The sequence below is a fragment of the Salmo trutta genome, chromosome 27 (genome assembly GCF_901001165.1).
Source record: "Salmo trutta chromosome 27, fSalTru1.1, whole genome shotgun sequence".
Taxonomy (NCBI): Eukaryota; Metazoa; Chordata; class Actinopteri; order Salmoniformes; family Salmonidae; genus Salmo; species Salmo trutta.
In genome coordinates this window covers 23,388,918-23,402,765 of record NC_042983.1, presented here as the reverse complement: position 1 = coordinate 23,402,765, position 13,848 = coordinate 23,388,918, and the positions used below count along the sequence as shown (strand labels likewise).

Sequence of the window (13,848 nt, the reverse complement as noted above, 5' to 3'; positions counted from 1 at the left end):
AGGTCCGTAGGAAGCAGCTTTCCGTGCAGGTAAGAGAAAATTAGAAATAAAAAACATTGCAACATATTCTCGATTAAAAGAAAAGCGCGATACAAATGTGCTCAAGACTAGCAAAACATGTAAAAGATCACGAATTACAATAACATTGTATTGGTAGCTACAGGTGAATCGCCATCTCTCCATCACCTGTCAGGGCGTGTTTCAATGGCTAGGACCAGATGATAAAATCTCTAACAAGTAGTCAGTCTACCATCACATTTATGCATATTATCGTGTCGCATAGAACAATGTTTCTTTTGTTTTACATGTTATATAAATATTTTCAGCATGGCGTGTAATATTGCGTATGTCGTATGTTCAATAGACCTACTGTTTACGTTTTCAGGTGTGGTGAATGTAATGGAAAACAACCATCAGGTAAATCACGGAGAAAAACATCCTCAGCACTGGAGGAGCTGCAAGTTGATCGTAGACCCTGCGTTGAAGAATGGGTTTTATAAAGTGTATCGTTACGATGGGCAACATTTCAACATGCCAGTGAGTAAATTTAATTTTGGATTTTTACATCTAGTTGTGTTAGGCTACTTGTTGAATGTTATTACAGATACTGTAGCCCTTGACCTAAACTTTCTTTTGACAACACACCTTTTTTCTGTTCCCTCATGAGTGTTCTTACCTCCTTGATGTATACTGTATCAGGTTCAGGACTTAGGGGCATTTCCTGTGGATACTGTCCGCGATCCCAGAATCTGTCGTCTTTGGACCAAATTCAGAGACACTGACCTGCTGGTCCCCAAATTTAAGGTAACACCTCATTTTCTGTGATGACGACATGTGACATGCAATCTTAGATGGATAATAATCATTGTTTACCAACTGACAGTCTGTTATCTGATTAATGTTTATAGATTGATGAATGCTATGTCGGCCCTCCCAAGGAAGTGACATTTGCCAGGTTAAATGACAATGTAAGGGAGGGTTTCTTGACTGACATGTGCATAAAGTACGGACAGATTGAGGAAGTGGAAATCTTATATAATCCTAAAAACAAGAAGCATTTAGGAATTGCTAAAGTCATCTTCGACACAGTCAAGGCTGCAAAGGACACTGTGGAACACCTTCATGACACGTCTGTCATGGGGAACATTATCCACGTGGAACTTGATCCAAAGGGTAGGTTAATATAATAGATTGATAATTGAAAATAGGCTTAATTACACATACATAACTAATGTCAATACATGTGATAATAGATTATGATTTATGATTTTCAATTGGCTTTTGGGTGGTGATCCATCTGACTCTAATCATTTTTTAGGTAAAAACAGAATGCGGTACTTCCATCTTCTTGTTAGTGGACTCTACACCCCTTGGACATTGCCACTGGGCAGTGATGAGCACACCCTCCAACGCCTAACTGAGAGATTGCAGGTAATATAGTTTTACTGCTCTACTGTTCTAATGTGTTCCATTTCTAGTTCTTCGACAGACAGAATTCAATCTATGTTTATTACTGCTCATTAAAATCAAATCAAATTGTATTAGTCACATGTGCCGACCTTACAGTGAAATGCTTACTTACGAGCCCCCAACCAACAATGCAGTTAAAAAAAATACGGATAAGAATAAGAGATAAAGGTAACAAGTAATTAAAGAGCAGCAGTAAAATAACAATAGCGAGACTATATACAGGGTGGTACCGGTACAGAGGCAATGTGCGGGGGCACCGGTTAGTTGAGGTAATATGTACATGTAGCTAGAGTTATTAAAGTGACTATGCATAGATGATAAAAACAGAGAGTAGCAGCGGTGTAAAATAGGGGGGGGGGGCAATGCAAATAGTCTGGGTAGCCATTTGATTAGATGTTCAGGAGTCTTATGGCTTGGGGGTAGAAGCTGTTTAGAAGCCTCTTGGACCTAGACTTGGCACTCCGGTACCGCTTGCCGTGTGGTAGCAGAGAGGAGAGAACAGTCTATGACAAAGGTAGCTGGAGTCTTTGACAATTTTTAGGGCCTTCCTCTGACACCGCCTGGTATAGAGGTCCTGGATGGCAGGAAGCTTGGCCCTAGTGATGTACTGGGCCGTTCGCATTACCCTCTGTAGTGCCTTACAGTCGGAGGACGGGCAGTTGCCATACCAGGCAGTGAAGCAACCAGTCAGGATGCTCTCGATGGTGCAGCTGAAGAACCATTGGAGGGTTCTACAGGACCCATGATCTGAGGACCCATGCCAAATCTTTTCAGTCTCTTGAGGGAGAATAGGTTTGGTGTTGGTGTGCTTGGACCATGTTAGTTTGTTGGTGATGTGGACACCAAGGAACTTGAAGCTCTCAACCTGCTCCACTGCAGCACCATCGATGAGAATGGGGCTGTGCTCGGTCTTGTTTTTCCTGTAGTCCACAATCATCTCCTTTGTCTTGATCACGTTGAGGGAGAGGTTGTTGCCCTGGCATCACACGGCCAGGTCTCTGACCTCCTCCCCATAGGCTGTCTCGTCGGTGTCAGTGATCAGGCCTACCACTGTTGTGTCGACTGCAAACTTAATGATGGTGTTGGAGTCGTGCCTGGCCGTGCAATCATGACTGAACAGGGAGTACAGGAGGGGACTGAGCACGCACCCCTGAGGGGCCCCTGTGTTGAGGATCAGCGTGACGGATATGTTGTTACCTACCCTTACCACCTGGGGGCGGCCCATCAGGAAGTCCAGGATCCAGTTGCAGAGGGAGGTGTTTTGACCCAGGGTCCTTAGCTTATTGATGAGCTTTGAGGGCACTATGGTGTTGAGCGCTGAGCTGTAGTCAATGAATAGCATTCTCACATAGGTGTTCCTTTTGTCCAGGTGGGAAAGGGCAGTGTGGAGTGGATCTGTTGGGGCAGTATGCAAATTGGGGTGGGTCTAGGGTTTTTGGGATAATGGTGTTGATGTGAGCCATGACCAGCCTTTCAAAGCACTTCATGGCTACAGATGTGAGTGCTACGGGTCGGTAGTCATTGAAGCAGGTTACCTTAGTGTTCTTGGGCACAAGCACTATGGTGGTCTGCTTAAAACATGTTGGTATTACAGACTCCGACAGGGAGAGGTTGAAAATGTCAGTGAAGAAACTTGCCAGTTGGTCAGCCCATGCTCGCAGTACATGTCCTGGTAATCCATCTGGCCCTGCAGCCTTGTGAATGTTGACCTGTTTAAAGGTCTTACTCACATCGGCTGCGGAGAGCGTGATCGCACAGTCTTCCAGAACAGCCGGTGCTCTCATGCATGTTTCAGTGTTATTTGCCTCGAAGCGAGCATTGAAGTAGTTTAGCTCATCTGGTAGGCACGTGTCACTTGGCAGCTCTCGACTGTGTTTCCCTTTGTAGACTGTAATGGTTTGCAAGCCCTGCCACATCCGACAAGCGTCAGAGCCAGTGTAGTACGATTCATTTGCATTTACATTTTAGTAATTTAGCAGACACTCTTATCCAGAGCGAGTTACAGTAGTGAATGCATACATTTCATACATTTTTTCTCCGTACTGGTCCCACGTGGGAATCAAACCCACAACCCTGGCGTTGCAAACACCATGCTCTACCAACTGAGCCACACGGAACATTTGATCTTAGTCCTGTATTGACATTTTGCCTGTTTGATGGTTCGTCGGAGGGCATAGCGGGATTTCTTATAACCTTCCGGGTTAGAGTCCCGCTCCTTAAAAGTGGCAGCTCTAGCCTTTAGCTCATTGTGGATGTTGCCAGTAATCAATCCATGGCTTCTGGTTGGGGTATGTACGTGCGGTCACTGTGGGGACGACGTCATCGATGCACTTATTGATGAAGCCAATGACTGATCTGGTGTACTCCTCAATGCCATCGGAGGAATCCCGGAACATATTCCAGTCTGTGCTAGCAAAAAAGTCCAGTAGCTTAGCATCTGCTTCATCTGACTGCTTTTTTATTGATCTAGTCACTGGTGCTTCCTGCTTTAATTTTTGCTTGTATGCAGGAATCAGGAGGATAGAATTATGGTCAGATTTGCAAAATGGGGGGCGAGGAAGAGCTTTGTATGTGTCTTAGTGTGCGGAGTAAAGGTGGTCCAGAGTTTTTTTCCCTCTGGTTGCACATTTAACATGCTGATAGAAATTAGGTAAAACGGATTTAAGTTTCCCAGCATTAAAGTCCCCGGCTACTAGGAGCGCCGCCTCTGGGTGAACGTTTTCTTGTTTGCTTATGGCGGAATACAGCTCATTCAATGCTGTCTTAGTCTGTGGTGGTATGTAAACAGCTACGAACAATACAGCTGGAAACTATCTAGGTAGATAGTGTTGTCTACAGCTTATCATGAGATACTCTACCTCAGGCGAGCAATAGCTCAAAAACAACTTAGAAAAGTTGTTTTTGGTTATGGTGATGTGAGTAGACTCGGCTGAGGCAATGTGAGATGCTTCATTGCTTCATTTTAGCCACTATGTTTTGTTTCCTCCATCTTCAGGACAGCAAACCTCTGCAGAAACTGACTGATGGGAGTTCATCATTGACAAGGTCTATTTCCAGTCCCACCAGCGTGGCTACACCTCTCTCCCTAGACACAGCCTACTCCAGTATCTGGCAGGACACACCGGGCAGCTTTGGGCAGACACCCCTCTCTCAGGGCACCCCTCATACCCCCTGCCTGTCTGGGACCCCCCTCTCTCAGGACTCTTGCTACTCTAGCCAGCACACTACCCCAGTCCACCAAGTCACTCAGGGTGAACATTCCTCATACGGTGCTCACAGACGCTTGAGGCGCGATGTCTGCTATCGTCAACCAGGGAGACCTTATATGAGATCCCACCATCAGAGCTCAGAGCTGAGCTCTCTCCTCAAACACCTCCAACCTCACCGTCCTCTCCAGCCCCAAACCCAGGTTGCTGGCAGCAGCTACAAGTCTTCTTTCTTCTGGTATCAGAACCGCCTGCCCTCGGCTGATGATAACCCTGCCACAGAGCCTCGTCTCCACCTCTCCCTTCCTGAACAGGAGTCCTGGAGGGTGCCCTCTCTACCTCCTGCCTCTGAGGCTTTCCCTCTGAGCAGCAGCTCTGCCAGTGCCACAAGTATGAATGTGGTGCCTCTGAGGGAGAGACCCCAGTCTCCCCCTTCTGGACCTGATGCAGGCCTTATAGAACCGCGCCCTTCCCCTCCCAATAACTCTCCTGGAAGCCCCATCCCAGAGGCAGAGAGCCACAGCCTGGACTCACGCATTGAGATGCTTCTCAGCAAGACTCAGAGTTCCTGCCTCCCTCTACATGGTGAAAGGAGTTTGGATGCTGAAGTGCACTCTCAGGACAGCCCTGTTTCCCCATTCTCCCCTGTCTCGATGTACTCTCCTGGGTCTGACCACACCCCAGCCCGTAGTGGATCTCCCGTGAACTGTACCCACCCCACAACCAGTGATGGTCTGGAGGATATCAGTCCCACTCCCCTCCCTGAGTGGGAAGGAGGCGAGTCCCTTCCAGGGATGCCTTCTCTAATATGGACCTCACAGCCCCCCTGCCCCCCTGGGACACTCTCTCTCACTCAAAGGGAGAGAAGTAAAGGAACAGAGATGGACCATGCAGATCAGACAACCTCTAGTGAAAAGTATATGGGACGGGCCCTCCATTCCTTATCATTTTCTCAGGTATTGGAGAAAATAGAGAGTATGATCACATTGATATGTTTAACGAGATTTACAAGCAACATCATAGATAAAGAATTAGGGACAGATTTCTTGCATTGCACATTGGGGAGGGGGTTACAATCTATTCATTTGACATTTCTTTCACAGGGTCTCCATTTGCCAGGGGAAGATAAGGACATCTCAAATGCGGGGCAATCTGGAATGTCGAATCCCAAAAGCCATTGTTCCAAGAGCATCACAGTCAACTCCTTCATTCCCTCCTTGCGACAGCCTCTTCCAATCTCCTCTCTCAATCACCTTGCTCCAATCCCTCCCTACAATCCTCACTCTTCAGTTCCCTCTTCCAATCCTCCCCCACCAATCACCCACTCCAACCACCCCATTCGATTCTCTCCCTCCAACCCTCACCCTCAAATCCCCCCTTCCACCCATCCCATTCCAGCTCCTCTTTCTATTCCAGTCCCACCTCCAAGATTCCATCTGCTTCCTCCACACATTCCTCCCCCTCTCACTGTCCTTGGGCCTCCTCCAATTATGGCAGCCCCTCCCCCAGTCCTACATCCAGTTTACCCATATCCCTTGAATACGCTGCACACTGTGCATATGGACAAAGTGAATGGTCTGCCAGGGTGTGGCAGTGTGCCAGTGTCTTTTATTGGGCAACCTTGGCCCCTGCCTCCCTTCATGCCCACCTTCAACCCCTCTGTGCCCCCGCCAGGCTACCTGCCTCTGCAGGAGGACCCTCATAAGGCCAGAGTGGAAAAGGTGCTGGCAGTTATTACGGAGGAGCTTAAGTCCATCGTGAAGAGAGACATCAACCGTAAAATGGTTGAGGGGGTAGCCTTCAGGGCGTTTGATGAGTGGTGGGATGGCCAGGAGCAGAAAGCTAAGGTGAGCTACTACCTAGTTGAAGTTCAGTATAGTTGACGATACAGAACTCTTCTACACCACAGCAAAAGTATCTGTTTTGATACTTGTGGTTTGTTGCTATAATGTTTATAATGCTTCTTCATTTTGTCATTTTTCAGATTGCTGTAACTCTTGTGAGTGCCAGAGAGGGTAGAGTGGAGGTGAGGACCAAACCAAGAGACTCCCTAAGACAGAACATTGGCCCGCGTGGTGCCACCAACCTGCCTTCCTTCAAGGTAGGCTTCTGCTGCTGCTACTAAACGTATCATGAAGGAGCTCTAACAAGGTACAGTGTGACTGTGTCTGTGGAGGTAATTATCATGATGAGCGTGACTTGTGTTCATGTGTAGGTAAAGAAGAAAGAGTCCGATGATCCAACTGCCTCAGAGGACCCCAAAGGAAAGTGTCCCTACACACCTCTTAATGATGCGCATGAGAGTGCTGGTTAGTGCTGTGCATTCGGACAAGGCAACATATTTACTCCCCAGTACGATTTCAATTGGTCTTACAATGAAAATATTGTGAATGATTAGCACGCTTTCTTTCTCTTTCCCCTCAGAGCTGGAGAGTAATATAACCAATCACACATTGGACAGGTCCCCAAAAACTGGAAGTATTCCAGCTGTGAGGCGAAGACATGCAAGGCCACTGGAGCTGGACAGTGAGGGGGAAGAGGAGAGCAGAGAGACAGAGGGGGAGCCAACAAGAGGCGAAGAGGAGGATACTGTGGCAGCAGACAAGTTTCCCCAACGCCAGGTACACAGAGGTTTCCAGCTGTCAATCAATATTTCATCAAATTATATGTTTAAGTTGCATTAACCAGTTTATTTTTTTTTCAGCAGAGGGATGAAGATGATGACAGTGAACAAAAAGAGGAAGAAGTGGACGATGATGATGATGAAGATGGGGTCTTCTCTAAAGTTACACGAGGATTACAGTCTCCAAATGAGGGTAATGTTTAAGAAGCTTTGAGTTTTTGTCTTAAGGGGTTTTAATAGTTGCTTAATAAATCTACTTCAATAAATCTGTTACACGTACTGAAATGCACATTATTGTTTTGTCATTTACCAGAAGTTGCCAGGGTAAGCCTCTCAGAGGTAGAGTCTTACTCCTCAGAAGACAGTGAATACCTCTCAGAGTCTGACTCCTCCTTTGAGGAAAGTGAAGACTTCTCAGACTATGACTCCAGTTCTAACCAGGAGACAGAGGAAGAGGAGGAGACAGATGGAGATGCTGATGAGGTCAACAGGGAGGTAGAGTGTGTGGTGTTGTCATCAGATGAGGAGGAGATGGATCTGGAGCCCCCGGCCACACCCTCAGCCCCTCTTACCCCAGGCACAGAGCTGGACCTACTGGATGGGTCAGAGCCGGTCCTGAGGGATCAGCCTGGGGAGGAGAAGTACTCAGTATGTCTGACTCGAGATGTCTTTGGGCGCACCGGCAGCACAAGCCGACCTGACCCAGGGATGGAGCTCCTGTCCAGTGAGCACAACCATGATCTCCAGGCCCCCTCACCCATAGGACTGCCAGGTAGATTTTAAAGATATGCATGTATTGGTAAATAATACAAAAAAAAGTGCTCTTCAATAACATTCAAACAACTCTTATGTATGCATTTTAAGCCTGACAGCAATTACAGGGATTAGATTCAACAAAACAGAGTGTTTGTTTTCCTCTACCAGCAGTGGTGGAGCCTGATTTTGCAGTGGAGATAGATAGCCCTGAATGGAGCGTTGAGTCACCAGTTAACGTGGAGAACCTCCGGCCTCTCACCCCTACTGGCTCTCTGGGGGACAGCGACTCAGACCTGCTGTTCAAGAGCAAACCAAACCCCCCTGCTGTGGAGGAGGTGGAACTGCCACACACTCCTGGTCGGGGAGCAGAGGCCCTCCTTGAGAGTGAGGAGGACTCTATGGACCACCTCCTCTCCCTCTCCCCCACAGACAGTGAGCCTTTGTCCCAGAGCCGCCCCACTCATCCCCCTGCCTTAGCCTCGTACCCAACATACGAAGACATGCCCAAAACACCAGGCAGAGATGAGAGGGGTCTATGGAATCCCCTTACCCCCTGGAGGGTGCCAGTGACACCGGGCAGAGAGACGGGCCTCACAGAGGGAGGCCCAGGGTTTAGTCCCACTCCCTGTAGCCCTTTCCCCCTCCCCTCCATGTCCACCGGCCTCTACATCAGGACCCCACGAACCCCTGGGAGGGACTTCATCCCAACCAAGAGAACACACAGGAATACCACTGTTATGTTGGCCTCTTCACAGAGGACTAATGGTGCTCCTTTATCCTGTGATGAAATGCTTACAGACTCACCTGTTCTAGCTTCTTCTCCTAGCAGCCTGTCTGAGTCATCAGCAGAGACTCCTGGCCATGGGTGTGTGTGGCTTAATCCTAATCCTGGGTCCCAGAGGAAGATACCCCTGCAGGGCCTGGAGAAATGGTCAGGGCTGGCAGATGTGGAGAACCAGAGAGAGATGTTGAAGTGCTCCTGGAGGAGGGTACAACCAAGAATGAGGCGGAAGATGAGGCGGAGGATGAAGCGGAGGATGAGGCGATGGCAAAGGATGAGGTCAGTGCAGAGAGCCATGCCCTCTGTCTTTTCGGCCAGTCCCTGTCGTCGGTCACGAAGAGAGGAGATGACTGTCCTCCACAGTGTCTGGAAGGATGGCCTGGATGAGGAGGATTCCAAGCTGCTGCAGGTCACCTATGACAGGCTGCTACAGCAGGACAATGGCTTCAGCTGGCTCAGTGACACTCTCTGGGTCCCCCACCCTCATATCCTTTACTACAGAGCTGTTATTACCATACTGTCACTGGACACTGATACACTAATGGGATCTCAACTGTTATTGTGTATGTTTTAGAATTCATTTCTTATAGACTAACTGTTGCACATTGACATTAATTAAGAATTGCATACATATTCCTCTATACATCAGTGAATTATTGTCTAGTTCCCTTGACCCCTTTGCACTCACCAGAGTCTTGACGGAGAAGAGGAAGGAGCTCAATGATTGGATGTTGGACCATGTGACAGGATCTGCCCGCAGTGAGGGCTTTTACAAAATCAGCAAGAATGACAAAATAAAATACCTCAACAGCACGTGTTTGACTACAGACCAGCCCCCTGCAGACACCCAGGTATTCACAGAGGAACAGCTCTTCCCCCATGTTAACGTATGCCGTACCTGATAATTGACAGCTTTGATAATGGACTATATTTAATTTCTGCAGGGGGTGAGTCTTTCAGCCCAGCCGCACCCTTCCCTGCGGTCTGGGTCTGAGTTCAGGTCTGAACAACGGCGTCTGCTCTCCTCCTTCAGCTGTGACAGTGACCTGCTCAGGTTTAACCAGCTTAAGGTCAGTCAACCACTCATCTGTGCCCAGACAGACAGTACAGTTCAGTGTATCTCTCTGCAGACGACATGAGGCTTTAGTCACAGACGATATTCCTGTGTTTCAGTTCCGCAAGAAGAGGATTCGTTTCTGCCGCAGTCACATCCATGACTGGGGCCTGTTTGCCCTGGAGCCCATAGCAGCAGATGAGATGGTGATTGAGTATGTGGGCCAGTGCATCAGACAGGTGAGACACAGACTGGGCCACAGTACACAGTAAATAGGTAGGACAATAAGGGACATGAATTCTTATCTGAGTGACTTGTGTGAATGGGCATGCCACCCCTCTCCTCAGGTGATTGCAGATATGCGGGAGAAGCGCTATGAAGATGAGGGGATTGGGAGCAGCTACCTGTTCCGGGTCGATCAGGATACCATCATCGACGCCACTAAATATGGGAACTTGGCCAGATTTATCAACCACAGCTGCAATGTGAGTGGTTTATGGTCTATGGAAATGTTTTGCATTTCAGAACTATTGTGTTGTAAATGGTTTGATTTATAGTACTGATAATTTATTAAACATTTTGGAAACAGATACAATGGTCGGACTATCACACATAGGGGTTGCAAATGGAGGGTATATTACTGGAAACGTTCAAAGTTTACCAGTAAAATACCAGATTTTTTGGGGCATCTTTCAATCTAGCACAAGACACCTAGTGGCTCTTTTTGGGTACTTCAGATTATTACAGGTGTCTAATTCAAATCAAATCAAATTGTATTAGTCATATGTGCTGAATACAACAGGTGTAGACCTTACAGTGAAATGCTTACTTACGAGCCCCCAACCAACAATGCAGTTTCCAAAAATACGGATACGAATAAGAAATAAAAGTAACAAGTAATTAAAGAGCAGCAGTAAAATAACAATAGCTAGACTATATACAGGGGGGTACCGGTACAGAGTCAATGTGTGGGGGCACCGGTTAGTTGAGGTAATATGTACATGTAGGTAGAGTTATTGAAGTGACTATGCATAGATGATAACAGAGAGTAGCAGCGGTGTAAAAGAGGGGGGAATGCAAATAGTCTAGGTAGCCATTTGATTAGATGTCCAGATCTTATGGCTTGGGGGTAGAAGCTGTTTAGAAGCCTCTGGACCTAGACTTGGCGCTCCGGGTACCGCTTGCCGTGCGGTAGCAGAGAGAACAGTCTATGACTAGGGTGGCTGGAGTCTTTGACAATTTTTAGAGCCTTCCTCTGACACCGCCTGGTATAGAGGACCTGGATGGTAGGAAGCTTGGCCCCAATCATGTACTGGGCCATTCACACTACCCTCTGTAGTGCCTTGCGGTCGGAGGCCGAGCAGTTACCATACCAGGTAGTGAATCAACCAGTCAGGATGTTCTCGATGGTGCAGCTGTAGAACCATTTGAGGACCCATGCCAAATCTTTTCAGTGCATTTTAATTATCTCTGGTCCTCTGTGTGTTCAATTAATTAAATAATTGATTAAATAATTAAAAAGATGAATGCTGTAAAACATTATCCTAAATATTTACCATCAACTTAGTTAATACCATTGGTGTTTAATATAAAGTTTTCAGCATGAAATATCCTTTATATTTTTTACAGACTTATTTATTTTACTATGTCAATATGTGTTTGTTGTAAATGTTTTGGCGTCAAACTGCTGGCAGTTGTGAAAAAAGTCAATAGTTGGAAGAGTTTCAGAGTTTATTGAAAATAATGGCATTGTTGATTAGATGCTTTTTTCATTAATTAGGATATTTTCTCTTTAGCCATATGTTATATCCACTACAAACTCATGGACAATATGGACATAGATATAAAAAATGAATACTACACATTAATACATTTTTCAAAAGTTATTCAGCTATAAATTACCAAAGTTATAATAGATTGCCATAGATTTTCTGTTAATGACCAAAATAACTGAATATTCCAGTAACTTTGGTAAATTACCGGTAGCTTAGCAACTCTAATCACACTGATGTCTTAGTAACAATTTTTCTCTCTTCAGCCTAATTGCTATGCAAAAATAATCACAGTGAAATCCCAGAAGAAGATAGTGATCTACTCCCGGCAGCCCATCAGTGTCAATGAGGAGATCACGTATGATTACAAGTTCCCCATCGAGGATGAGAAGATTCCCTGTCTGTGTGGAGCAGAGAACTGCCAGGGCTCCCTCAACTGAACTCTGAACCCTTGTCTCCAGCCCCCCTCTCAAGCACTAACTCCTGACTGTCCTGCTGCCTTATAGTTCCTGACATAGGAAAAATAATACCTCCCTTTCCAACCAAGGTTCATGAAGAGTGGAGCAAGCTGAAGATTCAAAAATGTTCAGCAACTCTTGGGCAGACAATTGAAGTTCCTTTAAAAGAAAGTTATTTATTGTTAAAACAGTTTGTGGAAAAACCACACACCCCCTGCACCAGGGATGGGCGCTGTTCTCCTCTCCCTTAAAAATACTATACAGGATGGGGTATGATATTGCCTTGCCCTGTAGAGGTGATTTCTTGTGCAAATGTGTACATGATGAGTTAAATGTTTTCATTCATGAGAGCTAATGAAGATGTATTCAGCTTGTGTCAAGCATTTTATTAAGTTATTTTGGTAATTGTTCTCTCAGATTGGTTGTTTTAGGCAGAGTGGTCACTATATTTATAAATTATTTGGTTCATTATGTCTTTTTCATAAGTTATCTCTCGCACAGACAAACAAACACTGTGAATGAGGAAGGAGTCACAATGCAGTTGTATTTTTTATTACACACACTTAAAAATGTATGCTGAAAGTATCCAAAGTAAAAAAGGTTACGAGAGCAATTGGGGGAATCACAATGAACAAGTAAAGTGTAAAAAAGACTTTTGGTTCATTGAAAGGATACAATAAACTGACATGTTGTCATTGTGCATCTTATTGAGTCATATGTTGTGGTTTATTACTTCCTTCCACTTAAATAGGATTTTTTCCCAGAAGGCAAATAAGGCAATGTGAAGCTAAGACAGAGTTAATGTCATACTTAAAAATTGCTTGTTATTACCAGATTTGATAGCATAGCTGGCTCAAATCTAATGATGATGTCTGCTCTTTTGCTGTTGCTTTGGATTGTACATCAACACATTTGATCATACTTTGATAGTCACAAAAATGTGTTTTCTAAGCCAAAAACAAATACACAGCCTTCAGAAAGTTGTCACACTCTTTGACTTTTTCCACATTTTGTTGTGTTACAGCCTGAATTTATTACATTGAGATTGTGTGTCACTGGCCACACACAATACCCCATAATGTCAAAGTGGAATTATGTTTTTAGAAATGTTTACAAATGTATTAAAAATGTAAAGATGAAATGTCTTGAGTCAATAAGTATTCAACCCATTTGTTATGGCAAGCCTAAATATGTTCAGGAGTAGAACTTAGTAGAACTTGCTTAAGAAGTCACATAGTAAGCTGCATGGCCTCAGTCTAAGTGCAATAATACTGTTTAACATGACTTTTAAATGACTACCTCATCTCTCACATACAATTATCTGTAAGGTCCCTCAGTCGAGCAGTGAATTTCAAACACAGATTCAACCAGGGAAGTTTTCCAATGTGTCGCAAAGAAGGGCAACTATTGGTAGATGGGTAAAAACAAAACAAAAAAATCAGACATTGAATATCCCTTTGAGCGTGGTGAAGTTATTAATTACACTTCGGATGGTGTATCAATACACCCAGTCACTACAAAGATTCAGGCGTCTCTCCTAACTCAGTTGCCAGAGAAGAAGAAAACCGCTTAGGGATTTCACCATGAGGCCAATGGTGACTTTAAAACAGTTACAGAGTTTAATGGCTGTGATAGGACTGAGGATGGAACAACAACATGTAGTTACTCCGCAATACTAACCTAAATGACACAGTGAAAAGAAGGAAGCCTGTACAAAATATAAATATT

At 45.4% G+C, this 13,848-nt stretch overlaps 1 protein-coding gene across 1 annotated transcript; it reads left to right on the top strand.

Annotated features, from left to right (window-relative positions):
* Positions 1-388: 388 nt before the first annotated feature.
* LOC115164067 (histone-lysine N-methyltransferase SETD1B-A-like) lies at positions 389-12,908 on the top strand. Its single transcript, XM_029716184.1, has 17 exons — positions 389-537; positions 700-804; positions 909-1,173; positions 1,319-1,431; positions 4,466-5,632; positions 5,780-6,523; positions 6,661-6,777; positions 6,892-6,985; positions 7,101-7,297; positions 7,381-7,492; positions 7,613-8,071; positions 8,224-9,341; positions 9,541-9,687; positions 9,781-9,906; positions 10,010-10,129; positions 10,238-10,375; positions 11,929-12,908. The coding sequence occupies exons 1-17, from the start codon at positions 400-402 to the stop codon at positions 12,100-12,102; spliced, it is 5,334 nt and encodes a 1,777-aa protein (XP_029572044.1). The 5' UTR covers positions 389-399; the 3' UTR covers positions 12,103-12,908.
* Positions 12,909-13,848: the final 940 nt, after the last annotated feature.